This window comes from Heloderma suspectum, chromosome 2 (assembly GCF_057233095.1).
Source record: "Heloderma suspectum isolate Gila_16-S chromosome 2, 16-S_ref, whole genome shotgun sequence".
Lineage (NCBI taxonomy): Eukaryota > Metazoa > Chordata > Lepidosauria > Squamata > Helodermatidae > Heloderma > Heloderma suspectum.
Window position 1 is genome coordinate 195,220,032 of NC_139459.1, and position 27,667 is coordinate 195,247,698.

General features: G+C 43.2%; 1 protein-coding gene across 1 annotated transcript in view; it reads right to left on the minus strand.

Moving 5' to 3' along the window:
* Positions 1-27,667, minus strand: part of SCN8A (sodium voltage-gated channel alpha subunit 8) — an 81,867-nt gene that overhangs the window by 36,003 nt on the left and 18,197 nt on the right. The window contains exons 4-14 of the mRNA XM_084829770.1: positions 22,577-22,798; positions 21,196-21,259; positions 19,074-19,215; positions 18,180-18,386; positions 13,613-13,900; positions 11,518-11,877; positions 8,202-8,337; positions 7,231-7,469; positions 6,629-6,802; positions 4,318-4,674; positions 1,422-1,886 (exon numbers count right to left, since the gene is read on the minus strand). Of these exons, the coding sequence (XP_084685896.1) occupies positions 1,422-1,886; positions 4,318-4,674; positions 6,629-6,802; positions 7,231-7,469; positions 8,202-8,337; positions 11,518-11,877; positions 13,613-13,900; positions 18,180-18,386; positions 19,074-19,215; positions 21,196-21,259; positions 22,577-22,798 (2,654 nt within the window). The remainder of the gene's footprint in view (positions 1-1,421; positions 1,887-4,317; positions 4,675-6,628; positions 6,803-7,230; positions 7,470-8,201; positions 8,338-11,517; positions 11,878-13,612; positions 13,901-18,179; positions 18,387-19,073; positions 19,216-21,195; positions 21,260-22,576; positions 22,799-27,667) is intronic.

A 27,667-nucleotide genomic window follows, 5' to 3' on the forward strand; every position in this document is an offset into this window, starting at 1 on the left:
CATGGAGAAAGCAAGAGAATTCCAGAAAAACGTCTATTTCTGCTTCATTGACTACGCTAAAGCCTTTGATTGTGTGGATCACAACAAACTGTGGCAAATTCTGAAAGTGATGGGAGTACCAGACCACCTTACCTGTCTCCTGAGAAACCTGTACGAGGGTCAAGAAGCAACAGTAAGAACCAGACATGGAACAACCGATTGGTTCAAAATTGGGAAAGGAGTATGACAAGGCTGCATATTGTCACCCTGCTTATTTAACTTATATGCAGAGTACATCATGAGAAATGCCGGGTTGGATGAATCAGAGGTCGGAATTAAGATTGCCGGGAGAATTATCAACAACCTCCGATATGCAGACGATACCACCCTAATGGCAGAAAGTGAAGAGGATCTCAAGAGCCTCTTGTTGAGGGTGAAAGAGGAGAGTGCAAAAGCTGGTTTGAAACTCAACATTAAAAAAACTAAGATCATGTCATCTGGCCCTATCACTTCCTGGCATATAGAAGGGGAAGAAATGGAAGCAGTGACAGATTTTACTTTCTTGGGCTCCAATATCACTGCAGACGGTGACTGCAGCCATGAAATTAAAAGACGCTTGCTCCTTGGGAGGAAAGCTATGGCAAACCTAGACAGCATAGTAAGAAGCAGAGACATCACCTTGCCGACAAAGGTCCGTCTAATCAAAGCTATGGTTTTCCCAGTAGTAATGTATGGCTGTGAGAGCTGGACTATAAGGAAGGCTGAGCGCCGAAGAATCGATGCTTTCGAACTGTGGTGCTGAAGAAGACTCTTACGAGTCCCCTGGACTGCAAGGAGGTCAAATCAGTCCATCCTAAAGGAAATCAACCCTGAGTGCTCATTGGAAGGACAGATACTGAAGCTGAAGCTCAAATATTTTGGCCACCTAATGCGAAGAGAAAACTCCCTGGAAAAGACCCTGATGCTGGGAAAGACTGAAGGCAAAAGGAGAAGGGGACGGCAGAGGATGAGATGGCTAGATAGCATCACGGATGCAATGAATATGAACTTGAGCACGCTCCGGGAGAGAGCGCAGGACAGGAAGGCCTGGCGTGCTATGGTCCATGGGGTCACGAAGAGTCGGACACGACTGAACGACTGAACAACAACAGAGCTCAAGTTATCCACCAGCTTTTGCATTTCTCAAATGCTCTGATGGACCTTTGCTCTGATTCCAGCGGGGCTTTTCTGACATTCTTACCAATGACCTATGCAATGCCTCATGAAAAGTTTGTGTCACCCAAGTTTGCATCTTGCTGAATGTAGCCAATGGGACCCAATAGAACTGTGTCTTGAAATCTGCTAACTGCAAGGCCTGATGTTCTTGTCCCAAGCCCACGTTTGCTTCCTCGGAAATACACGTGACATGAGAATGCAGTCTAGGTACAAGCATGGATCTATACCTCTTTGCTGCCGTCGGTGTCACTGCTGAAATCTTCCGTGTTGAGGTTCTCAAAGTCCGACTCACCCACTGCGATGGGGACACGGACAGTGAGGTTGGGGTTGTTGATGAAAGACATGTGGTCTTCGTCAATGATGTACTTCTCCACGCTGCTGCCAATGCCGCTGGTGGTTCCATTGCCGTTCTTCTGATAATCAATCTCCCGGTTGATGTCAGCCCCTGTGTGGTTGGCTATGCAGTTCATCTTCTTGTCGTACAGCTCATCCAGGGGCTTGACTTCATCTGCCTCCCTCTGCTTGAAGTGGGCTTGTACAAACTGATGAATTTTTATCTTCACCCATGCAATACCCTTCTTGATTCGGATGACAGAGATCTGCAAGTTGTTCATCTCTCCATCATCATCCGTTGCTGCAAGATTGTCAGCGCTGAAAGAGCTCAGCAACAAGGCCAAGAACAGGTTCAGCACCTGAAGGAGCAGAAAAGGCCTATTAGGCATTGCTTCCTAGCAACTTTTGTTCAGCAAATTGGCAATATCTTTTCCAATGGGGCACCATTCGACCTGGCAACAGCGGAGAGAGAGGTGAGACAGTGAGGCTCACTCCGCTGTTTAGGTGAGACCAACTGCTATTTGGCTCCTCCAGTTCCAGAACTGCAGCCATTCATTCCAGTGGGCCATTTTAACAATTATGTAACATTCTGTAAGAATCAGTACTTGAATTTACTTATTTTCCTCCCTCCTCCTCATCGGTTTTTCCTTCTGTATCATATGCCATTATTTAAAATTTGGGGTGCATAACCTGTGGCCTGCATACAGCCCACGGCAACTTCCAGCATGTCCATAGAGCCATGGCAACCCTGCCCAGAGTTTCCCTTGTTAGAACTAATACTAGCTAGGGAAAGCCTGGGATTCCCCTCGCCAGTTCTAGGGATAACAAAGGAAACCCTTCTCTTATCTCCCATCTCTCCTGAGAAATCAGAGACAAGAAAACAGTTTCCCTTGCTAGACCTAGTGAGGGAAAGCCTGGGATTTCCCATGCCAGTGCTACAGCTAGCAAGGGGCACCCGGAGGTACTGGACACACTGCAACAAAAATGATAAAATGTTTTTTAAAAAAGTTTTATGTCCATTTGAAAAGAGGGAGTTCTTCTCAATATGGTCCTACATCCACGGAAGCCAGGAGCCTAAAGATGTGCACAACAGTTACATTGAATAGTACTGTGAGAGCCAACAAAGTTACTGAGGCAGTCTGCATGAGACAAATGGTGCAAGTCTGTTCTGCTCTGCTGTCAGCTGCAATCCCAGTTCACTAAAGCACATCACATATGTATTTTTGCACCAACAATGCCTAGCCGTTTGTGGCCAAAGTATATTTAAGTGGGTTCAGACCTGGCATCAGAACATGATATGCCCAGGCAGCTGCTGGGGCCCCAGCACCCTGACAGGGCCCTCTGTTGATGCTTGCTCTGGACCCATTTTTTAAAAAAGCAGTCTGGGAGCTGCCATTTAAATTTCATACCATGTCCCAGAACGATGGGAAATTAAAATGGTGGGTGCTGGTGCCAATTCTAAGAACTGTTGCTGTGGCTGCTGCCCACAGTCACCACTGGGGACCACCAAGGCAAGAGGTGACCCACTAGAGGGCACCCCCTCAAACCTGGCCGCCATCATCACCATCATTTACATTTATATACTGCCTAACAGCCGAGGCTCTCAGGGCAGTTCACAACAATTAAAACCATAAAATGTAACATGATAAAACATAATATAAGACTTTAAAAGTTTAAAGGTAGCACATAACACCAAAGTAAAACCCAACAGTAGATACAGCCCAGGGAAAGCCTGGGTGAAAAAGTGCGTTTTTAGGAGGTGCTTGAGAGATGCCGCATTTTCTGCCTCCCGAACTGCAGAGGGAAGGGTTTTCCAGAGGGTGGGTGCTGCTACAAAGGCGGCCCGCTGTCAGGGTTCTTCATGGTGACATTCCTTTCATTTTGGAATGACCAGCAAGGCCTCCTCTGATGATCTTAGGTGTCGCCTGGGTATATATAAGGGAAGGCGGCCTGCTAGGTGTCCTGGTCCCAGGTTGTTAGGGCTTTATATGATAACATAACCTTGTACATGGCTTGGCAGCTAATAGGCAGGCAGTGCAATTCTTTTAACACATAGGTGAGATGCCCAATCCAACCTTATACCACCCCTACCCTTCTGTTTGAATTGTTGACTGCTGCTGTTGGTGTAGCACACCTGGGTCAACCTGCACTGCAAGTGCAATCTCACAGGTACAGGTTCAGAGGAAGTAAGCCTCTGAGAACCAATTCTTGCAGGGTGGCGGGGTGGGGGGGGAGGCTGTCCAGTGAGGGAGGCTCAGCTTGTGGGCTTCCCAGTGACATCTGGCTGGCCACGGCTGGGAACAGTATGTTGGATTAGATGGATCTTTGGTCTGATCCAACAGGATTATTATTATATTCTGATGTTCTACGTCATGACATAGCACTGGTGCAGGAGTCGTCATTATGCTTCATCCTGATTAATTCGTTGCTGGTGTGCGACCCTTAGGATTGGGCTTTAAAGCATCCAAGCAAGGAGGGAATACTGGGTTGTATCCGTTTGTGTTGTTTCCTGAGCAGGAGGGAACTGCCCTCAAAACTGCCCCGAAGTGTTGGGGGACCCTCTGGAGCAGATTTGGAGCGCGCAAGGGGGCCTGCAGGGGGGAGGAGAGGACACAGACGTCCTGTAGCACACGTGGAAGTCCCGTTGCACGAGTGGATGTCTGCTCACGCGAGGGTTGGATCCAACCCATTAGCCACAGAGCCTGCAATAGAATCGGGGAGTTCTTTTTTACTGTGTTAAAAGAAGGCCATTTATTTCCCCCTCAAAAGCAACCACAGGTATTTACTGACCACCAGATTTCCAATGACCATCACCATCATGAAGACACTAAGGCACATTGCCTGTCCCGCCACTTCCATACAGTCCCACATGGTTTCAATCCATTCCCCACACAGCACACGGAAGACGATAAGGAAAGAGTGGAAGAAGTCGTGCATGTGCCACCGTGGGAGCACACATTCGGGGTTGATCTTGCAGACGCATTCCTTGTAGCTCTTGCCGAAAAGCTGCATCCCCACTACGGCAAATATAAAAACAATGATGGCCAGCACCAAGGTCAGGTTCCCCAAGGCACCCACTGAGTTACCAATGATTTTTATCAACATGTTCAGAGTGGGCCAGGATTTTGCCAGCTTGAAGACCCTCAACTTGAAGATGGTGTAAACAGAAAGAGAGAGAGAGAGAGAGAGAGAGAGAGAGAGAGAGAGATTTGATTTAAAAAAGCACAGCACAAGGAGAAACCATTAAAGTGACATTTCTAGATACCGAGACACAGAGGTCGAGATACCGAGACACACAGAGGTCAATCTTAATGGTTGACCACAAACCCAACACTGAACAGGAAATCTCTAGAGGCAGGGCTGTACATCTGTGAATGCTCAGCTGGAAAGTCAGGTCCTGTAGATAGTCACTAACAGATTCTTTGAACTACTGTCATCATGAGTGGCCATAGCTGCCTTATACACTGCAGCACACCACTGGTCCATCTATCTCAAAACTGTCTACATCAGGGGTGCACAACTCATGGCCTGGAGGCTGTATGCAGCCCCCCTAGGCCTTACCTGTGCCCACCTCACTTCCCATGGTGCTAGCCCTCTCTCCACACCCTCCCTCAGCAATATAGATCGTTCTGTTCCCACTGCTGCACCAGCAAGGAAAGAGGGATCTCTGTCAGGACTGCTCGGGGAAGGGGTAAAAAGAATGTTTTCCACTCCCTCTCCCAGAGATCCTCATACATGCCGCTCTTTCAGCAATCTCTATCAGGGTCACTGGTGTGTGTGTGTGTATGTGCGCGTGTGCATATATATATATATATATATATATATATATATATATATACACATGTGTATGCACATGCATTTCTCTGTGTGTGTGTGTGCCCTATATTTGGGGCATACACCTGTGCAGCCCCTGAACCCCAAACCAGTATCACATAGGGTGATTACCCTTGTATCAGGATCAATAGGATTTGTGTGTGTGTATGTGTGAGTGTGTATACACATGTGTATGCATGTACACTTCTATGTGTCATGACATAATTTCCACTGGCTAAAAAATAAGTTTCCTGAGCCAATTAATTAAATGGTGATGTTTAACTCCCCTCCCAAATGCACATTATCCTGCTCCATAAAAGCTAATTAAAAATAGCAACAACATTATAAGGCAATCCAGTTTTCTACCACTTTTCTGCATATTTTGCTCCAAATAAGAGAATTTCTTCCTGTTGGCCCTCTCCTGTGGCAGCCCTCGTCACACATATGCAGAGTGACATGTGTTTATATGTATTGTTAAGATTGGCCTCAGAGGCCCTGCTCATGGGCCTGCCTTGGATCAGTTAGATAGGCAGGTAATAGACAGGGCCTTTTTGGTGTTGGAAATAAGAATATGAATAGGAAGAGGCACACTTATGCAGTATAATCCCTCTAGCATTCATTTCACTATATTTGGGGCATTAACACTTCGGTTGTATCTCATGATGTCCTTCTGCTGACATAAGGCTCTTTGATTTGGCAGAGGCTTCTGTCAGCAGGTTGGGAAAGGAGGCGATTTTTGCAGATTCCCTCTCCTTCCTGCAGCCCCTCACACTCCCTGCTCCAAAGGGTTGGGGGACCCTTCAGAACACCATGGGAGGTGGTGGTGGTGGTGGGGTGTCCTGCAGAGGCAAGGGGGAAATCCGTGAAAATGGCCTCCCTCTCCATTCTGCTTATGGAAGCCTCTGCTGGATCAAAAAGCCTTCCATAAACAGAGGGACACCACTGGATACAATTCCTTGCTTGATTTTCTGGGGGGAACTTCCCTTGTTGTTGTGATGATGCAGTTAACAAATGATAAGCTCTCAAGTCTTTGCTTGAAACAACTAGCCACTAGAATCTGGTTGATCTTATAAATTGAGGTAATTTAAGCCAGGGTAACTTGAAATAGGAACCAACTCTCAGACACTAAACAAATAACAATTCATTTTAATACAGGCCATGCAGCACAGAGTATTATTCCTCCTATGGAATTTTACAATGGGATCTAATGTATATCCAGATAAACTTAAGTTTTTATAACAGTCGCAAGACATAAAAATGTAAAACGTGATGAGTAAATAAGGAATACCAGTCGGAAAGATCGCAGCACTGAAAGCCCTTCCACATCCGCTAGCATCAGTTCCAGTAAACTGAGAGAGACAATAAATCCATCAAAAATGTTCCATCCTTCTTGGAAATAATAGTATGGGTCCATTGCTATAAGCTTCAGAAACATTTCAGCTGTGAAAATTCCAGTGAAAACCTAAAAAGAAAAAGGGAACAGAATGTTCAAAGCTCTCCTTTAATTTGGATTCACACATATTCTTCACCTTCAAAGGGAGGAAAAAGAAAAGGCCATACTGTATCAACAATTTAGGTGTAGAGATGGTATTTTTCCCTATAACTGGGATTTTTTTGCCTCATGGCTACATTTTCTGTACATTTTACTGAATTCCCTCAACACATTCAAATACTTCAGATCTGGCAGTAATACCACCTACAGTCCCACAAAAATGTAGATACCCAGCAATCCTGCCCTAGTGTTCAAAAGCAGTTGGGGAAAATCCAAATCACGTTTTTCTAAGGTGAACAAAGTACTCAGGCTATCATTAATCTGTTGGTCTTAGTGTTTGAAGAAACCCTTTGTTGTCCACATATCGCTGGGAACCTTTTCATACAACCTCTGCTTACCAGATTTCCTACGGATAAGACATGCTGAAACGTTGGGGTCACGGGATGGTGTTCCATTGCCATGAACAGAGTATTCAAAACAATACAGATGGTAATGGCTAAATCCACAAAGGGGTCCATGACGATCAAGTTGACAATCTCTTTTAACTTCACCCAGTATGGGTGGCACTCCCAAATGAGAAAAATATTGGCAAATTTGTACCAGCAAGGCGGACATTTTCTTTGGGATTCTTCCAGTTCTACAACAACAAGACGAAATAAGAATGAGGGCAACATTAATGGATCTATGGTTTATCAATAAAAATTTCAGAACCACTCTTATGAAATGTAATGCAAGGTTTGCGTTATCCTTAATTTGTTGTCTATGTAAGCTGCCCTATTTTAGAATTAGTGATGACAAATTTTATAAACAAAAGAAATCCAAACATCTACAACACTGATAACCCTGGAAATAGAGGTGTCAATTCTGAGAGAGCACAGTATACCAGCATGCTAGAGAAAGTGGTAGTAACTGTACCTGAAAATAACTAGGAAGGGCTTCAAACATTCTTAAGAAGGAAAAAAGGACTGGGCAGTAGTGGTTTAATTTAACTTGCAAAATTTAAGGGAAAGTATTTTGTTTTTTTACAGAAAAAAGTCTTGGAATTTACAGACAGACGAACAAGATTTTCCTTGTTCAGTTAAATATCCATAAAATTAACATCTGGGTGTAGGGTATATATTAAATAACATATATATTACATTCTTATCCTGCCCATCTAAGGAGCACTGTGCAGCATAAAGAGGTTGAACATGTTGAAGATTACTGGTTTATGCAATCTTAAGAGCTAGAAACTGTAGGATGCTGTGTGTGTGTGTGTGTGTGTATTTTTAACAGAAGTATGAGAAAAAGAGGAATACTGTCTTCTGAAGTCAGGATATCTTGAGAAAGTGAAAACAAGGTCACAGGTTGCTAGAACACTTACACATACCTTCTACAAGGGTATTTGTTATGACTGTCATTATACTGTTGGTTCGGTCCTTCCTCCCATAGGATGCATTCAGCTGGTCCATTGATACCAAGAGTGACCCAGGAGCTTTCTTTTTAATCTCTACCTCAGTGGTTCCCTGCAAAATCCATAACATCCTGTTAGTTCAGCCTCTTTAATGTATGTGAAGGGAAATTCAGTAGGCTTTTAGCTGGAAAACATAGGCAGGACTTGTTTTCCACCACTCTGTCAAATCTTTATAATACGGTAGATGATATTATGCCAAACACAAACATACTGTCCTTCCTTTCTTAAGATGCAGAAAGATTTTGCTGTTGTTGTTTTTAATTAAGTCTGTCCTACTTAAAATTTAACTTTTTAAAGTAAGGGATATTCCAAACAGCATTTCAAAAAAGCTGAAGGAAAAACTTTCCTAGTGTAAAAGGAGCTTCAATGAAACTACCCACAAAAGGCTGATTTCATGGTTAGTGCACAGGATTCCTGGATATAGTTTCTTGTTCTCTACAAAGACATCCGTTATATCCTTTTGTGAACTCCTTATTGGATATATTCCTCTAGTCTGTGAATTCTCTGAAACCCAGCAAAAGGGTTTGCCAACTAAAAAGAAAGAAAATAGAATCCATAGAAATGTGCACAAGTCCCACTGAAGCCTTTTTACTACATCCTTAAATCCTACTGATTTCAATGGAATACTAGGATATGTCACTGACAGACATTAAACAAGTGACAGGTACATTTTTGTCACTTGTGTTTGTATAATTGTGGCTGTATGCCTTTGCAATGACAATTCTATTTCACAAGCCAAAATAGACATGGGAAGGGAAACATTAATTTTATACTCAAAGAATCTCCCCTCCCACCTCTCACCCTCCCATCAAACATAGTCTCAACTCCATTAATGGGACTAGGAAGTTCCCTCTAAAGGCCAAACTAAATAGACTTCAGGAGTTATGAGGAATGTCTCCCAACATTTTTGTCATGATTTTTTATTTTAATGTGGCCACAGGGGCCTCTGATTTTGATTGGAGCAGCTGTGGAGGCAGGAAGGAGTGCTTAACCTCACAAACCATTTCCCTACTCAAAACTGGTTCCTTCAGTTCCTTTTCTCCCTGCATAAATTATACAAGGTCCATGTAGCTTTTATACTGCAGGGAGAAAAGCAACTGAGGGGGAAAATTTGATTTTGATTGGGAAAATTGTCTGAGGGGAAAGGGTTAAATACCTTTTCACCCTGCTGCTGCCCCAATTCAGAATCCCCTGGAACTGCATAAACAAACAACAACAAAACACTGGAAGAACGTGTCTTGTGTGCATGTCTAATTTGGCCCTAAGTAGCACCAGTTCATCACTTAATAGTGTTTGCCTAAAGCTGATTTTCCCAACGGCTATTCACTCTTGACTGGTAGACATAAGTAAAGGAGAATTTACTCCCTGCCAGGCTTCTTTGTAAACAGGAGCAGACACAGACCCATGGAATTACAATTGCTTTTTGGTTCAAGCAAAAAGGGCCCAGCATTTGTTGCTTTGGGTCTGAGCATATAGATGTTTGAAATTAAATATTTACTCAGTGAATAGCCTACATAGCCTGTTTGATGAAGATTACTTGGGTTTTCATATTGTTGAAAGATAGATTATAGCTATTGAACAAGAGAACTATCAGGGAACTGGTATCACATAATACAGAGATGTATCTTAGACTGATGTTCATGCAGGCATCATGCTATAGTTCACAATCCGTAATATTTCCATGCTGTTAGAGGTCTCAGTTCTGAGAGAGCACAGTATACTAGCATGCTAACTAGAGAAAGTGGTAGTAACTGAAGCTGAAAACAACTAGGAAGGGCTTCAAACATTCTTAGGAAGGAAAAAAGGACTGGACGGTAGTGGTTTAATTTAACTTGCAAGAATTAAGAGAAAGTTTTGTATTTTTAGGGAAAAAAGCTTGGAATTTACAGACAGAGGAACTAGATTTTCCTTGGGCAGTTAGACAAAAACAACGATGCTATCCTTAAATATACTCACTCCAGAGCAAGTTACTTTGACTATAGTGGGAGCAACTATGTTTAGGATTAGTGGCAATGGAGTTGGCTCACAGATGGTCCTTTATCTCTAGTGCACCTTCAGTCCCTGGTGCAATTCTCACAGAAGCAATAAACTTTGGCCTGTACCACTTTTGACTGCAGGTGTGAGAAAACCAGCTATAGTGTGGGGAGGACATTGGGAAATATCTTGTAGGGAAAGCTAAGCCCTCCTATAATCATTAACCCAATCAAATTTAGAGCCTGCCCCAAATTTGGCTGCATTAACGTGAAAACAAAGAGATCTTCTGGAGATCGTCCATCTCTCTCTCACAACATGTCTAGTTTGGTCCTCAATAGCACTAGCACATCAAGGACTATCCCTCCAGATAAATAACTTCCCTTCAGAGAAAAAATAAATATTTTCCCTGACATCTATTTTTCTACGTGGGAGGGGTTGGGTTTTTTTAAATGCAGGAGCGTCCAAACATGTCAGCCCATATGAGGCCTGCTGTCTGAAGAGGTACAGCCTAATCACAGGTTTACCACCTCTGTAAGAAGAATTCTCTTTTCTCACTCTCCTGAAAATTCTAAAATGATTAATTTCTTGACAGAGCTTCATTTTATACCAAAGCAAGAGAACCGCTGGCCCTCCAGATGTTGTTGGATTCTGACTCCCATCAGCCCCAGCCAGCATGGCCAATGGGGAGGGATGCCGGCAGTTGTAGTCTTACAACATCTAAAGGGCTACAGGTTCCCCAGCCCTGCCCTAGGTCTTTTCTGATTCCTCTTGTCTTCTAAGGTATGGATTGAAGCTTCTTTAAAAAGTAATAACAGATGGGAGATTTATATAGAATTTTTAATCCTACTCATATGTGTGGGATTAAGAAACTTCTGGTCTATCCCATTCATAATCCTCTAAATACTTTGAATAATTCTGGGGATTTGATTTAACACATTTCTAACTATAATTTTCGTACAAAAACAAAAAATAGTTCCAAGCAATTTTTTTCCTTAGAAGTCAGAAGAGTAAGAGCAAAGTAAGTATGTGAGTAGGTTAATTCAAAAAAGAAGGGGAAGCAAAGAAGATTAAAAGCAGAGGAGTTTTGGAGTAGGATTCAGACTATAACATCTGTGGCTAGACAAACCAACTTTCATTCCATCAGGGATCCATTTGGCGGCATACAGGAAAGCAGAATGAAGGGCAGGCCGCCATGCCTAGACTATCTACTCATTGACTTCCTTACGCTGTCATCAGTAGCTGCCTTATCTATTTTCACCTCAGGCAGAAGGCATCCGCTGGGTATGTTGGACGTTGGGCCACCCATCAGAGAGACTACGCCATTGCAGTCCACAGTGCTGTTCCGTTTTATGTTCCGACGGATGCTGGGAAAGATGCGAGATGAACGGCTTCCCTGGCTGTAGCCGCTGTAACCGCTGTAGCTGCTTTTCCGATCGTGGCCCCGGATCGGGATGAAGAGGGAATCCCTCCTGCCCTCACTCTCCTCCACTGTGCTGTGCTCGTCATCAGCAAATTCATTTTCTGAACCTGGGTCACGGAAACCTCTCTTGAAGCTGAAGATGCTGCTCTTACTGTTGTGTCGGGAGAGGTAGGGGGATCCTGGGATGCTAAGCAGGGACTGGAAGAAAAAGCAAGCAAGAAGATGGAACAGGAACAATGCAAGACAAAAAGAACTCATAGAGCACTATCAGTGGAAACAAATTGGGGACATTTTGATGTCATTGCACAAACAAAAAAGGGTGTGTGAATTCTCAGTGAGAAATACATTACAAATACGCTAGAGATCTGAAGCCAGGGAATTGGCTGATTCGTTCCAATCAGAATATGAAATTCAAAGCCCACCCCATCCTCCACTGCTTCTTGCCCTCATTCACTACTTGGAATTGCCAGATCACAGGAGAAAGTGCAACTGACATAATTCTCATTCTTTGCAACTCTTAATGGTGCAAAAGCCATTTCAGGGTCAAGTTCAGGAGTTAACTTGTGACCCTCCAGATGTTTTGGCCTACAACTTCCATCAGCTTCCAACTTCCTTCCAACTCAGGTATCTCTCTGAGCCCTCAACTGACTCTGGTTCTTTATGAAAGAGGTAACAGAATCTGCTGTCTCCCAGTTGGCCGAGTTATCTAGGGTTTGCGGGCTATGGAAAAGGAGGGTGCCTTCTTCCTCAGGCAGAGGCATCCTTAGGGAAGTTTCCGTGTTCCTACCTCTATCAGCCACTTGCTCCTTCTGTCAGTCTTGGTTAAGGAGGAGGCTTCTCTTCCTCCAAGTTCTCTTGAAGCTTTCCTGTCTCTCGCCTCCATCTATGTGGCTCCCTTTCTCTCCTTCTGCGTTCTCCTTATGAAACTTGGATGCCTAGATAATGCCCCACCTTCTTTCTGGCATCACAGCTGCTGCCTATCCTCCCCTTTCGTCTGTCCAGCAAGCAGGCAGCAGTCCATAAAGACATCAGAGCTGGGCACCACCACTCGCCATGGCTCTAACTGGGAGTTCCCCATGATGGATCCAACCCAGCTGCTGCGGCCTGGCAAACCTTCAGAGACTCATATACAACTCATCCATTAAAACAATTCTTTATTAATCACCTTGTCAACCTCCCCAAGAAACTAATGACTAAATTTGCTCTAAAAATTCCCCCTTTGGGGCATTCATGACTTGTTTATAGAGCAGTAGGAGCTTCTCCAGAACACTGGAGAACACTGACTGGTTTATGAAACCAGAACACTGACTGGTTTATGAAAATGACTAAACACCTCTACAATATGCCAAAACTTTGTTGCTTTTCGGTATCCCAGTGTAAGCAAAGAGCATGGGAATGATGAAAAGTGGTGGTTGTCCTTTAGACAACCAGTTGTACCCAATGGCTGGAATGCACAACAGCATTTTGTAAGTTTTAATCAGAGTCTTTTAAATAGAAGATAATCACACTGATAATGATCTCTGTAGTTTGGAGAGACTGAAACAGGTGCCTGCATCAAGCAGAAGTAGCACAAGTGAAGTGTAATATGGAATCATTTCTATTCCACTTTATAAAAAACCTGCCTGTTTGGAACAGAAGCTACAGCATAACATTTTGAATTACATCCCTCCCCTACAACACAAGCTCCAACTACATCCATTTTGAGAGGAGTAAGTAGGTAGGCTTGAGAAGGGGTTTATGGCAGAGAGGCAGCTAGGCAGTACTGTGCCAAACATTGATGTACATGCAGACTCAAGATAGCATGCAAAAAGACTAAAGGAGCATAATAATACTACCAAGAAAAGAAATCTAGGTCACCCTTCTCTCTGGCATTTCCAACCCGATACAAAGTTTTGAGATGTAAATTTCACTTTCAGGGTTTTGAAAACTTTACCTGGTTCATGATGGAAAGTTTCCGCCCTAACCTGTTGTCTGGCAAGCGGAAGACCTTCCTCCTCATGCCGTCTTCTGATTCTGACTTAAACACCTTCTCAAGGTCTCCCTTCTCTTCTCCTTCTGACAGTTCCTTTTGCTTCCTCTTCTTCCTTCTGTTCCGTCTCTCTTTGGCACTCTTAGAGCTGAGCTTGGAGATCTCGGAGGAGCTCTGGGACATCCTTCCTCCACCATCCTCTTCCACAGCATCTTCAGAGACTGTCCCTGCCGAAGTGGCCATAGCTGCAGCCTACAGGGACAGAAGGGAGGAAGAGACAAGATACTAAAATGTGGTGCTTTGTGTGAATTCTGCAAAACCAAAGGCAGGAAAGGAACAAAGTCCAAACTAACGAGGGCTTAAAAGCATAGCCAATGCAGCTGTTAATCTTCTGAAAGCTCTGGCTCTTTCCTTGCCACTCTTGAAAGCATCAAGAGCTAATGATCAGACAGAGGCTCAGCCTTGTAACTGATCTACATGTTACTGAAAAGCACATACATAGTCAGATGTGGCAATGGTACATAAGTATTTTTGGCTGTATGCTTGACGGACATGGTACAGCCCTCTCCTAGATCAGTACCATTTACAGGATGACTCCATTGTTTCCTCCAAATGTGACTCCGAGCAAGAAGGCTTGAATTGGAGGCTAATTGCAATTAACAAGAGAATGTAACATTTATGCCTTGGAAACTGAGGCAGTAGTATGAATTCTTAGGTGCTAAAAGCTGCAGTCCTGACTTCTTTTTATCTTTATAATTTGTTTCTTCTAATCAGTGAGTGCCCTTTGCCTATAATGCCAAGTTGTCAGTTTTTCTCCTCCCTTTGCAGAACCACCTCATTTGACGCCATAACCCATTCTCTTCTCCCATGTCAATTAAGCTTTTAATATAATGCACCCTTCACCCACCCCTCCCTTCCCCCTCCTCTGCATTTTGTATTCTTTAAAGGACCATGAGAATTAAAGTTTTTATATCCTTTATACCAGCCTTCCTGAACCTGGTGCCCTCCAGATGTTTTGAATTTAACTCCCATCAGCCCCATTCAGCATAGCCAATGGCCAGGAATTCTGGGAGTTGTGCCCCCCCCCCCCATAAGTTTTAGACTACAAGGCTGGGGAAGGCTGCACTAAAGTCTTTAACATACCATGTTAAGAAAAGCGGCTTTCTTCTGTACCCTGGAGGATCCCCATGATGATGTCACAAAGAGGGACACGTAAATACATATACTACTGATGCACAAAAGTCTTTGGGCTGCTTTATTCCACCCAAATAAAATGTATTCTGTTATTGGAATTAGGAGATCTTAATTCTGTATTCAAATTATCTAGTAACTCTCAACAATGACAATGTAACATTTAAAATAATTCATAACAACTGATGCCTCACATATCTCCTTAAAAACACAACCAGTGGATTATAGGTTTGAATGCTCCCCCACAATCCTGCTCTACCCCACCATGTTAAAAACTCTCAAATACATATGGGAGTAGAGATGCTTGTATGTTTTGCCCCCTGAGGCAAATAGCAGCTGTGTGTGTGTGTGTGTGTGTGTAATTCATTGGAAAAATGGCATAGGGGAAAAGACTTACCGCTCTCCTCCAGTGCTGCAGTCCCAATCTGAATCCTACGGGTGCTATTGATTTACTTTCTTTTTAACTGCAGGAGATCCTTATCCATGGATTTTCTGTGTCACATCTACTTTGGCCTTCAGTTGTTCCCTGCTTGACTGTTGCAAGAGTTTACAGTGCTCTGTGGTCCTCAACAGGTGCACTGGAGTGACTGAGTAGCCCACACTGACTGGATTCACTCCTCAAGCTATGCTCATTCCTTCATGATATAAATCAAGAGTGGGGAATATGTGGTCCTCCTAATGTCAGTGGACTACAACCCCTATCAGCCCTAGCCAGCATAGCCAGTGGTGAGGGATGATGGAACTTGCAGTTCAACAATGTCTGGAGGGCCACACGTTTCCCCATCCCCACTATAAACCATAGTTAGCAACACTTTGTGGGGGTTCCACGGGAGTAGCTATAGAAACCAGAGGAGAAAAAGGATTTCCTCAAAGCAATCCTGAAGAGAAAATGAATCCACTAGAGGGCTAAACATATAGAATTACATTAGATTTTAACATCTGAGTACACCTGATAGCTGAGATACAACACTATTTGATATTTAGATGTATTGATACCTGTCATACCCCTATTTCAGATTTAAATATCAGATTTGGAGGTTAAATCTTGACAATAAAACCTTAAACACCTTATTTTTGATGTACATTTTGATATATTTTTTGATACTTTGAAGTATTTTTTTTTTAATTTTGTTCCACTCTAATGGACAATGTAATTTTTGAGGATCACACACTGTTTCATGTCTTCCCTTCCCCATACAGAAGTGCTTTCTGTGTGGGAAAACAATAATGGTCTCAAGAACCATCTTGCCCTGAGGGGAGGAGACAGAGAAGAGACAGAAGAGTCTGGTAACTGCCACCATCTAGTTCCTGGTGTTCCAGCTGAGATGGCCCCTCCTGCCCCTACAGTGCCACTCATGTCAAGAACCATTTTGCCTTGAGGGAAGGATAAAGCTTTTGAAATCCCCCCCCCCATTGGTTGCTGATACTCAAGTATTATCCAACTATTATTTAAGATTGTTTTAAAAAAACAAAGTATGTAAACCTCTTTGTGCAGTTCCCCTGAAAAGCAGTATATATAAATACCTTAAATGAATAAATAAAGTAATGTTTAAAGAGGCCCTAATTAAGGAGGACAGATGCACCGGTTGAAATTCAGACACATGAGATATAGTACAGTGCTGTTTTGAAATATTTTACTAAATGAAAATTTCTGGTGGAACATCTCATTCTGTTCACTCTCTAAAGGCACAATCCTATGCATGTTTAGATAGAAAAAAGTCCTACAACTCCCAGCATTCCCCAGCCAGCATGGCTGGTTGGGGAATGCTGGGAGTTGTAGGACTTTTTTTTCTGTCCAAACATGCATAGGATTGTGCCCTAAATCTATTTTATGAAATATTAGCTTGGAAGGAAATTCTGTGAATAAAAGTTATTTAAAATATCAGCCAAAGTTTTTGATACAGTCAATGTGTGAGATAGATGGTGAAGTCAAATGACAGGCTAAAGGCTATTGCTGAAATTTCATGATGTGTCTTCATGTTGTTTTGTTCTTTTGTTTCATGTTGATTTTGAAAGTTCAGTATCATAAAACCACTGAGTAAGAAGGCACCTGAGAGTGCAATCCTATGGAAGTAGTCATCAGCCTCCAAACTTGGAGGCTGACAACTATCCAATGCAGGGCAGCCAGAGCACAGAGGTGAACACTGCCTCCGTGCTCTGGCCACCCTGCATTTCTGGCTAGACAGGCGATTTCACCTGTCTAGCAGGGGACCTTTGGAGCGCAGCTTCCATGGTCTCCTCCCCTCCCCGCACCTCAGACTGCCCCCTTTTCCCCATCTCCATGCTCAATTTCTGAGCGCAGAGACATAGCCAGAGCAGAGAACCATGCTGGCTATATGGAGGTGGTGAGGGGGTGGTGAGCACGGTTTCTGGGAACCGAGGTCAGAGCCCTGGCTTTGACCTCAGCTCCCAGAAACAGAAAAAATCCTCTGGCCCTCTAGACAGTGTCTAGTGGCCATAGGATTGCTCCCTCCGGCTATCTACTCTTCTACAAGGCAGAACTATCTGTCCACTAGCTTCCTCACAGATAAACTCACAAGATCTAGACCAGAGAAAGGCAACATGGTGCCCACAGGCACCACTGCATCCCCAGACACTTTCTTGGCATCTGCCAAGGTGCCCTATCCCTCTTACTTTTTATTATTTTTTAAATTAATACATTTAATTAGGGGGGGAGAGTGTGTGTGTGTGAGAGTGAGGGAGTAAACATCTATGCGTGGGGATCCAAAGTGAGAGAGAAAAAGAGAGAGGGAAGAATGAAGTGGTTGGCAGAGGAGGGGGGTTGGAGAGACAAAGAGTTTGCCCTCTGCGAAGTAGGTTTCTGTTGGCGCTGAAAATTGTGGGTTCAAAAGAGTTGTTCAGTGTGTCGGGGTTCAGCCCCCACCTCTGTTTTGTGCTCAGTCTTTTGGGCAGGTTATTTGTGACTAGCCACACCTCCCATGGCAGCCATTTTGTGGTGGTGCACAGGACACTTATCAAATTGCTTATGGGCCCAAAAAGGTTGCCTAGTGATCTAGACCACAAATGAGCCACAAAAAATAACTATACTGCAGAAGGTGTTTACACAGCAAATAGCTTGCCTATGTAAGCACTCTCCACACTCTCAGTCTTATGGCCTGGGAGAAAATTCCTTCTGATCTCCAAACACCTGGTTAGTCAGATTCTGACTGTGAATGGAGCGCTCTTCAACTTCCAGCTCTATATAAGGGAAGATAATGGCACGGATTGGTTTATTTGTATATTGTTAGGATTATTTCAGTCTGTGTTATATATAAAGTGAAAAAGTGCAAGTAAAACTATTCATTTAATGCTGGCAGGGTGGGTTGGGAGAGAAATTAACCTGGGCTTCCTCCTGTTGCTTTTTCAGCTGTTCCAACATGGCCTTGAATTCCGCCTCCTTCTGCTCTGCCTCTTCCAGTGTGGCCTGGTTTTGTTCTTCATAGGCCATGGCCACCACAGCCAAAATCAAATTCACCAGGTAGAATGACCCAACAAAAATAACCAGAACAAAAAAGATCATGTAGGTTTTTCCAGCTGCTCGCAAGGTCTGTAAAGAAAGAGAGACTGTTATAAGGCTTCCTGACTGGGTCACTAAACCAAAGAATCATTTGTGGTGCAGTTCTTGTTATACTCTGCATCCCTACCACAGACAGAGATGTGTGGTGTCATGGACAGTTCACCTGAGGGGAGTTTGACTCCTCCCACTCACCCCACCCACCCCCTGTGTGCTCCAGCTACAAATTCCTTCTCTCAGCTTTGTCATATAGAGCTATTATACTGAGCTGCAGTGTTATTCCATTAAAGCACTACTGAAGTCTCCCCACTGCTGGGGGGAAAACCATGCATATGGTCTCTACCCACCAGCACCAGTCATCTATTCAAAAAGAAGGGACAAGAGACTCCACTAGTGCTAATGCTCTTGTACATCTCTGGATCAGGGCCAAAGACCCCCCACCCCCCCGCTTAATTGGTAATAGCCAATTAAGGGAAAAATAGCCAATTCAGTGACCAGCGCTGTGTAGGTATAAAGTGAGCAATGCTATGTACTCACCAGCACTGAATCACATCTGCTGTTTTGATACTAACTCTTCTAGTGCTGGGAGATGCTTCTGTCATTCTTTCACAGGCATATTAGATATGACTGCCTCTTTCATTTTTTTCCAGACCACTAAGTGGACCCTAACGTATGTCAAAGGAGATTCATCATGGACAGGTAGGGGGCTGTAATACTTACTAACTGATACAAGTTTTCCCAAAAATCCTGAGTCATGAGGCGAAATAAGGCCAGAAAAGCCCAACTGAAGGTATCAAAGCTGGTGTAGCCGTAGTTTGGATTCCTCCCTGCCTTCATGCATGTATAGCCCTCGGGACACTGGCTGCAGAAAAGACGGAAGAAATATCAGCATGTTCGCATGGTAGGAGCCATCAGACCAAAAAGAGGAAGTTTGACCATGTTCACAGCTCCCAGTCCAAATGATTTGCTTCTGCAAGCCTGATGTTACAAGATGGAAGGGTAGACTTTCAATTTTTATACTGTTTGAAGCATCTGCATTATGAGAGTGATTCTTTCATTTAAGCTAGCAGTGGGCAACTTTTGTCCCTCCAAATGTTGATGGACTGCAACTCCCATCATCCTCACCATTGATGATGCTGGCTAGGGCTGATGGGGGTTGAAGTTCAACAACATCTAGAAGGTCAGAAGTTGTCCATCCCTGACTTAAGCATTTCCATCTGCGCAGCCTATGGGCAAGTACACCAGCGTACTGCATTAACATAAGAACAGCCATGCTGGATCAGACTAAAGACCTACCTAGTCCAGCATTCTTTTCGCACAGTGACCAACTAGATGTCTCTGAGAAGCCCACAAGCAGGACATGAGGGCAAGATCACCTTCCTGCTCGTGTTCCCTAGCAACTGGTATACAGAGGCATATTGCCTCTGAATCTAGAGGCAATATATAGCCATCTTACTAGTAGCCTTTGATAGCTTTATCCTCCATGAATTTGGCTCATCCCCTTTTAAAGACATCCAAATTGGCAGCCATCACTGCGTCTTATGGTAGCAACTTCCATAGTCTAACTATGTGCTGTATGAAGAAAGATAGATTTTATCTGTCTTGAATCTCCCACCATTCCGCTTTATGGCAAAACCTCCAGATTCTAGTATTATGAAAGTGGGGGGGACTTCTCTATCCACTTCACAATATGCATTATTTTATACATGTTCCTCATGACTTGCCTTTTTCCTAAGCTGAAGAACCCTAAACATTGTAACCTTTCCTTATACAGGAGTTGCTCCAGCCCCTTGATCATTCCAGTTGCCCTTTTCTGCACTTTTCCCAGCTTTACATTATGCTTTCTGAGGATAGCTCTTTGAATGTCAAAACAATATATTATCTTAATGGGGAACTAGTAACCTACATCACAAAAATCAGAAGCTACAACAAAACCTCTGGCTTGACTGCTCTTGCTCCTGCAAAAGTACGCCACAATTGTTCCAGAAAGAGTTAACTTGCATATTCTCCAGCAAACAACCATAGAGTGAGACGTTCAACCCACTTCCCTTGTGGTCCTGTTCTACAGATGGAAGATTGATGCATAGGACAATTTAGCTCACCGTAGGAGTGGCTACACATTGCATTAGCACTGATCTATTGATGCAGATATGTTTAACGAATAAAGGGCTGGATGTGCCTGATCTCGTCTGATCTCGGAAGCCAAGCAGGATCAGCCCTGGTTAGTACTTGGATGGGAGACCGCCGGGGAATCCGGCTTCCTGCACTGAGCAGGGGGTTGGACTCGATGGTCTTGTAGGCCCCTTCCAACCCTATGATTCTGTGAACATGTGGAAGATTAGGACTGCGGCCACTCCCCGACTCTACATCCTCACATTGGTATTTGAATAAGGGCATCTCTGCTAAGCCCAACATGTGTAGGAATGATTTCCCCACTTCCCCTGATTTCCAGCAGCAATGCTAATTTGGATCAGGCCTACATATGTGCTGTCCCCTGTTCAAACATGAAATGCAGTGTGTCAATCTCAAGTGAACTTGCGGTGAGGAAGAGAAACCCAATCCCATTCCTCTAGCATGTGTAGGCTCTGTGCATGCTTGTATGGACTTAAAAGCTCATTTTAATCTTATGCTATTGGCCTCCCCTTTCAAACAACCAAAGGCAATACAGCACTGGGTAAACAAATGACCTCATAAATGAATTTGTTTAACTGCTTTTGGAATGGTATCCATGCGTATTGACGTTTTTTCTTCTGATTGTAGTTTGTCAGATTGCCAAATGGAGATTGAAAGGGAGGGAGAGAGAGAGGGAGAAGGAATCTGACCTGAGGACCTGAGAACTTACCCTGCATCTGAGCCGTTACCACATAACAATGGATCAAGGAACCCAGGTAATGTGTAAAAATTTGCTAGAGGAAATAGAGAAAGGGAGAAAAATAAGAATTAATATTTATAATAAGGAATAACATGGACACTAACAGTACAGTCCTATGCATGTCTACTCAGAATTAAGGCCATTTGAGTTCAGTGGGACTTAATCCCAAGTGGGTGTCTGTAGGATTGCTGCCATAATGTGATTGACAATGTGATTGTGAACCGCCCAGAGGGCTTCGGCTATTGGGCGGTATAGAAATGAAATGAAATAAATAAATAATAAAATTGACACGCTGGTTAAACTGGGACATTAGCTTTTCAGCCACCTTAGTGTCAAGGCTGCAAAGACATTTAGAACTTTACCATTTCACAATGCAGGTGTGTGAGTGGGGAGGGAAGCTGTCACATGTTCATATGTGATTAAATTATATCCCCTCCCCTAAATTGCAGAGTATAATTCTGACACTATACATGCTGCTGTAATTATAATCTCTGATGTCCACTGATACATGGTTCCATGTTTCCTCTCTTATAATGATTTAGAAGTCCTAAGTATAAAAGTATATCCTCCCCAGACCATACTTTGTAAAGTCATTATTTTAACTTTAAATATTCTAAAATTTAAAAATCACACATTTTGCAAATCTGAACAGATTATTATAAATATGATATCCAATTCACAATGAACACTGGGGAGAAGTGCATAAAATACATTTTCTTGAACAGATAGTAAAAAGAACCCTACCCTGAACTGATTTTAAGGATAGTGGCAAAAGCACAGGAGTCATTCCTACCAATTTTTCTTTAGTAAAGTGGACAATGTACAAGCACAAGACAAGTATGGATGGTTAATTAAAAGAAGATATGGGTCAAGGTATGCACCTTCTCTTCAGAAAATATCAGTTGCTGGCCTTAGTGAAATTGCAGTCATAACAGCGATCCAATCAGTCTTGCAATAAGAGCTTTTCTAGATGAGGCTGTTAAACCTGCTGTTTCTACTTCCAATTTTGTTGCAGAATTAAGATGGGAGCTCTACATGAATTATTTGCCTTGCATACTTTCTGCTGTATATCCTCTAGGTGGTACAGTGGAATAACCCAAGTACCGGGGTGGGGACTAGCACTTCGTTTCGCTTCGGCAAAAAATATTGGATTTTCCCTGCTCCTAAAATCCCAGTGAAATTGTTAAAAAACAAACAAAACAGAAGCAAAACTGAATAGTGATGACATTTTTTAAAGTCCCTGTAATCAACCATGAGTGAGGAATGACAAGCACACAAAAAGCCCTTGTCTAGAAAAGCTCCTATTCTTTAGAAAGAGAATCTTGGCAGGAAATAAAACAGCGACACCTACAATTATTGTTGGAGTATTCTTCCCAGTCAAAGCCCTTGGTGCCATTTTCCAGGTAGGTCTCATTGAGATCAATGGGCCAGACGACGCACTTGTTCCGTAGATTTCCCATGAACAGCTGTAGCCCAATTAAAGCAAATACACTGAGGCAAAACACTGTCAAAATCATCACATCTGACAATTTCTTCACAGACTGGATCAGGGCTCCCACAATAGTCTTCAGGCCTGGGAAAGAGGAAAAGCAGTCATGACATTCCTGTGGAATCTTAGGGTAAACAGCCTAGACAGAACTAGTCTATAGGATACCCATGATGTTCTCCTCCTGACTATAGTGAAGCCAAAAATAATTAACCATAGACTTCAGCAGATTTTTTCTTTATGGCTGCAGTTCCAGGAACTGGAAATTTAACTGGTTCATTAAACAGGAATACATTCAACTCTATGACTTGCAGCAGAGTTTCTCCTAGGCCAAGTGAAGGGTTGGGGGAAGGATGGAAGACAGGTTGTGTTTAAGGGGACAGTGCACAGTTAATTCATGGTGCCTGAAGACAACACACCCAATAAATGCGAGTGGAGCTTAAGGGTTTCATTAAGGGTACCCTAACATGAAAAAGAAAGGACATTTTAAGAAGGAAAGGACCCATATCAGCCTGCCTGCACTTTAAGATCAACAACAAAAGCCCTTCTCACTTTGCCACCTTTGAGGGCAGTTAGGTGTGCAAGTACATGAGAGGGCCTTTTCCACAGTGGCCCCACACCTCTGTAATGGAGGGTCCATCAAGTCCCACCTTTGCAGGCTTTTAGAAAGGTCCCGACGACCTTCTTGTTTACTCTGGCCTTCCCCTGAGTACTGGACTGTTCTGCTATGTAGCTGCAATTACGTTGTAGGTTTTCAGTAATGTTTTATCGCTGGTGTCTGTTGTTTTATGAATGTTTTCTGCCTTATTACTGGATCTCTTTATATTATATGAATTTTAATGTTGTAAGCTGCCTTAGCAGAGTGTCTGCCTTGAAAGGTGGCCTAAAAATATTTTAAATAAATAAATTTTAAGAAAATGACTGGAGACAATCAGGCTACACTGTGGATCTCTGTACTTGTAAAGCTTCCCTGATAATATTATATAGCAATAAGAACAGCCACTTCAAAATCTGCCCTCCCACACCCTTGAGAGACAAAAATTAAACTATTTTCTTTTCCAGTACATGGAAACTTTGCAAGTATTCCCCAATGGGGCATTCTGATTTATTTTGTGCAATAATTTAAATAGGGTGAGTGGGTGGATGGAGTAAAAACAAAAGCAAATTGGTGTGAAAAAGCCGCTTTCCCTTTCCCACCTGAATTCCTGGTTCAGATCCCTGACTCGACCATAAACCTTGGGACAGTCGCTGTCTCACAGACTAATCTACAACAGAGAGGTGTTGTGAGGATAAAATAGGGATGTGTGAAAGAGCCATGTATGCCACCCTGAGCTCCTTGTAAGTAGGTTGGGATATAATAAAATTTAATCAGTCAGTCAAAACAGTGAAAGTATGGCACAGAATTTTAAAAACTATTAATTTCAGTGGGTGGTTACACACACCAGCATAACTGGATCATACTCAGAAATGTTTTGGGGTCCTTGAAAATGCTGCTTTCTTGTGCACAGAAATATATGTTGATGAGGGTGGGGGACTGTAAGTAAGCGAGGCCAGATTAATTAGATGTTGTCTGCAAATCGTATGAGATGAAACACTCTCATCCTGATATAGTTAAACAGTGCCATGAACAGAAAGGACGTGGCAGGGAGAGGATTCTTACATGTAGGCATCTCCTTTACCCTCTCTCCCCTCTCCTAGCAATCAGCACTGTCAAAACTAACTGCAATGATTATCTGTTAAGTAATGGAAGAAGGGGTTGGATGACTGCAGGCAAAAGGGGTTCAGAGTCCCTCTCTGCTGTGCTTGGACATTTCTGGATCGGGACCAAAAAATTAATAAATAAAGTTTCAGATTTCATAATCTTTTAAGCTAAAGTGCTTAAATAAATTATGAATTAATTTAATTTATTTAAATTAATAAATAAAGTTTCAGATTTCATAATCTTTTAAGCTAAAGTGCACATTCAGGAGCTCAAGTGATATGTTTTACCTCTTACCATTGTCCTATTTCCAGGAAACACAGACTCTTTTAAACTGAGAACCAAGATTCAGTGAATAGGCACGGCATAATTCTTGAATGAAAACGCAAATCTCTATGGCCAGAATTGAAATAGTCTTTTTGTTTTGTTTTTTAACCAGTAGCCTCCGATTCTGTTCTGAGACGTCCAAGAACACTCAACATGTGCAGGGAATGTGTGTGTGTGTGTGTGTGTGTGTGTGTATTTTCATCAGGCCCATGATAAGGAAGGGAAGGGTTAAGCTGCTTTCCCCACACACCCCAGCTCCTGCAACAATTGCCTTCTTCATTGTAGCTATTAACAAGCATCTTTCTTCAAGCAATCTGTTTAGTGTCACATCAGCTTTGGCCCTCCCTTGAGAATGAGGTGGTAGGATGCTGATGAGGTGGAGTGGATTGTACCAATACAGACTACAGGTGTGGGGAATATCACATTTGAATGAGCTCCAAGTTAAATAAAAAACTCCCTGCAAATAGAAAATAGCACTCTACCACCTCGTTCTGCTGCATGTGTAGACCAGGCCTCTGTAGGACTTACTTTTTAGTAAACACGTATAGGATTGGGCTCCGTGTCATGGCCATTTTGGGTATAAAAGAAGCTGCCTGACTTGGCATGCGGTCAATTTACCCCAGTCTTGAAGGTCTGGAGGAAGATACACGTCTGCCCAGAGGGGGCAGACATCCTCCCTCTGTTTCCCTCACAATGCTCTTGCCCTAATAGCAGGGGCTAAGCATCCTTTTTTGTTACACAGGCCCCCTCCCACATACATAGCATTATCCTATCCCATACATACAATCCCATGGGTCATGAAAGAAACATATCTATTTTAATTCTGAAATTACATTTTCTACATTTCTGAAATTATATCATGGCTCACACTGGGGATTTTACCATGCCCCATCCCCACCAATTTATTTTTAACATAACATCCTGAAGAAGAGTCCTACAAACCTGCTCTACTTTGAAAAACTAGAAGATTGGTGTCCTTTACCTTCTTTTAGTTCCCTTTGCTTAACTTCCTTATGTTTCAGGCTACCTGACTTATAGCCAGACAAGGCAGGTGTGTGAACTGGGCATTACATAAATTTTGGGTCTGTAAATCCTACCAGCAGCACTAGCTCCCACTCTCCCTGGGATCAGTCTTTTGTCATTATGTTTTAGTCCTTCCCATCAGATACCCCCCCCCCCACCTTCCTGGGACTGGTAGTTCTGGAGAAAACATGTCACATAGAGAAGCACAAATCTCTTGGTCTCTCAAACTACAATTCCTAGCTTAATTGTATAAACACATACCCTCTGTTTTAGAGACGGGCCTGGCCCAGTTCAAAATGCTGCTTGTTCTACTCTAACATTACTTCTGATTGGCTCCAGCAAATCTCAGAAGATCTGGACAGTAGTACATAAATACAAAGAAGTAATTTTCCATAAATAGCATCAAGCATGATATATAATTTAGCTTCATTTTTTTTCTTTCATGCTAATGAGGTTGCAGTCTGGGCCACTCTACCCACAGATCATGGGACCCAGTAAAGTGTGTCTCCCTGCCCCATGCCACATGCTTGGGTCCTGCCTAACAGATGAATTTGAGTGAACATTTTGAATCCAGTGGTTTATGCTACCTTAATCCAGTGACACTGATTTTTATTCCTTGTTCTCCGAGAAGTTGAATCCCTCAATTAACCATTTTATTCTACTGATTCCATGCCACATTGTTGTATGGAGTTCCACAAACAAATAAGCATAGGCTTTGAAAACTTGGAATTTACACTGTTTGTGCTTCAGACAGTGCTTCTGTTCTTTAGTTTTATTATGAGAGCAGTAGCTTTCAAACTATTTAAAAAACAACTACAACCCTGACCAGTTCCAGGAAAGAGATGTCACTAACTATAGGAATCTATAGGAATTCCTATGCGATCTCCCTCTCTTCCTGTTCATTTGAGTGCAGATCTTGAGTGTCTGTACCTTGTGCTGTGCAGGGATTCTGCTGGTGTACTGCCCACCCTGTTACTCATCAGACTCCCTGCCTGAGCTGACAGAGGTGGTCTTGGATTTGGTGTTGAGCACCCCTAGGATGATGGTTTCGGGGGAATCTCAATTTCCATGCCACGGCTGCTGGGGTGGCTCAGGACTTCATGGCCTCATGACAACCTTGAAGCTGTCTCAGCATGTCATTGGCCCAACACATGTAAAAGGACACACACTTGATCGGGTCTCTTGTCTGGGCAGGAGGATGGCGATCTGAAAGTGGGGGAATTAACATCTATCCCCTTGTCATGATCAGATCACCTCCTGTTGAGGTTTAGACTCTCAGCAGCCCTTCCCCTCTGCAAGGATGGGGGACCAATTAAAATGGTCTGCCTCCGGAGGCTAATGGATTCCAAAGGGCTCTGGGGGATTTTCCTGCTGATATGGGTGGTGCTCCTGTCAAAGCCCAGGTTGCTCTGTGGAATACAGAGATAACTCAGGTGGTCGACAAGATTGCGCTCAAGTGCCCTCTCCCTCTGAGCAGAGCCCAGCAGGCTCCTTGGTATACACCCGAGCTGAGGGCAACGAAGCAAGAGGAGAGACGGCTAGAACGCAGGTAGAGGAAAACTTGTGCCGAGTCTGACCAAACACATGTTAGAGCTCATTATCAAGTCTACTCTGTGGAGATGAGGGTGGCAAAGAGACAGTTCTTTTCCACCAGCATTGCATCTTCTCAGTGTCATCCAGCAGAGCTTTTCCAAATGGTTCGTGGCTTACCACATACACTCTGGGCCAGGGAGAGAAACTGTGGAACCCTCGGTAACACACTGTGATGAGTTTGCACAGCACTTTGAAGACAGAGTTGCTCAGATCAGTCATGAACTGGACACCACAATTAATGTAGTTCCATTAGTAGAGGTGTCCTGAGTACTGCCTGACCCAGTTTTAATGGATGAGTTTCAGTTATTGAGGCC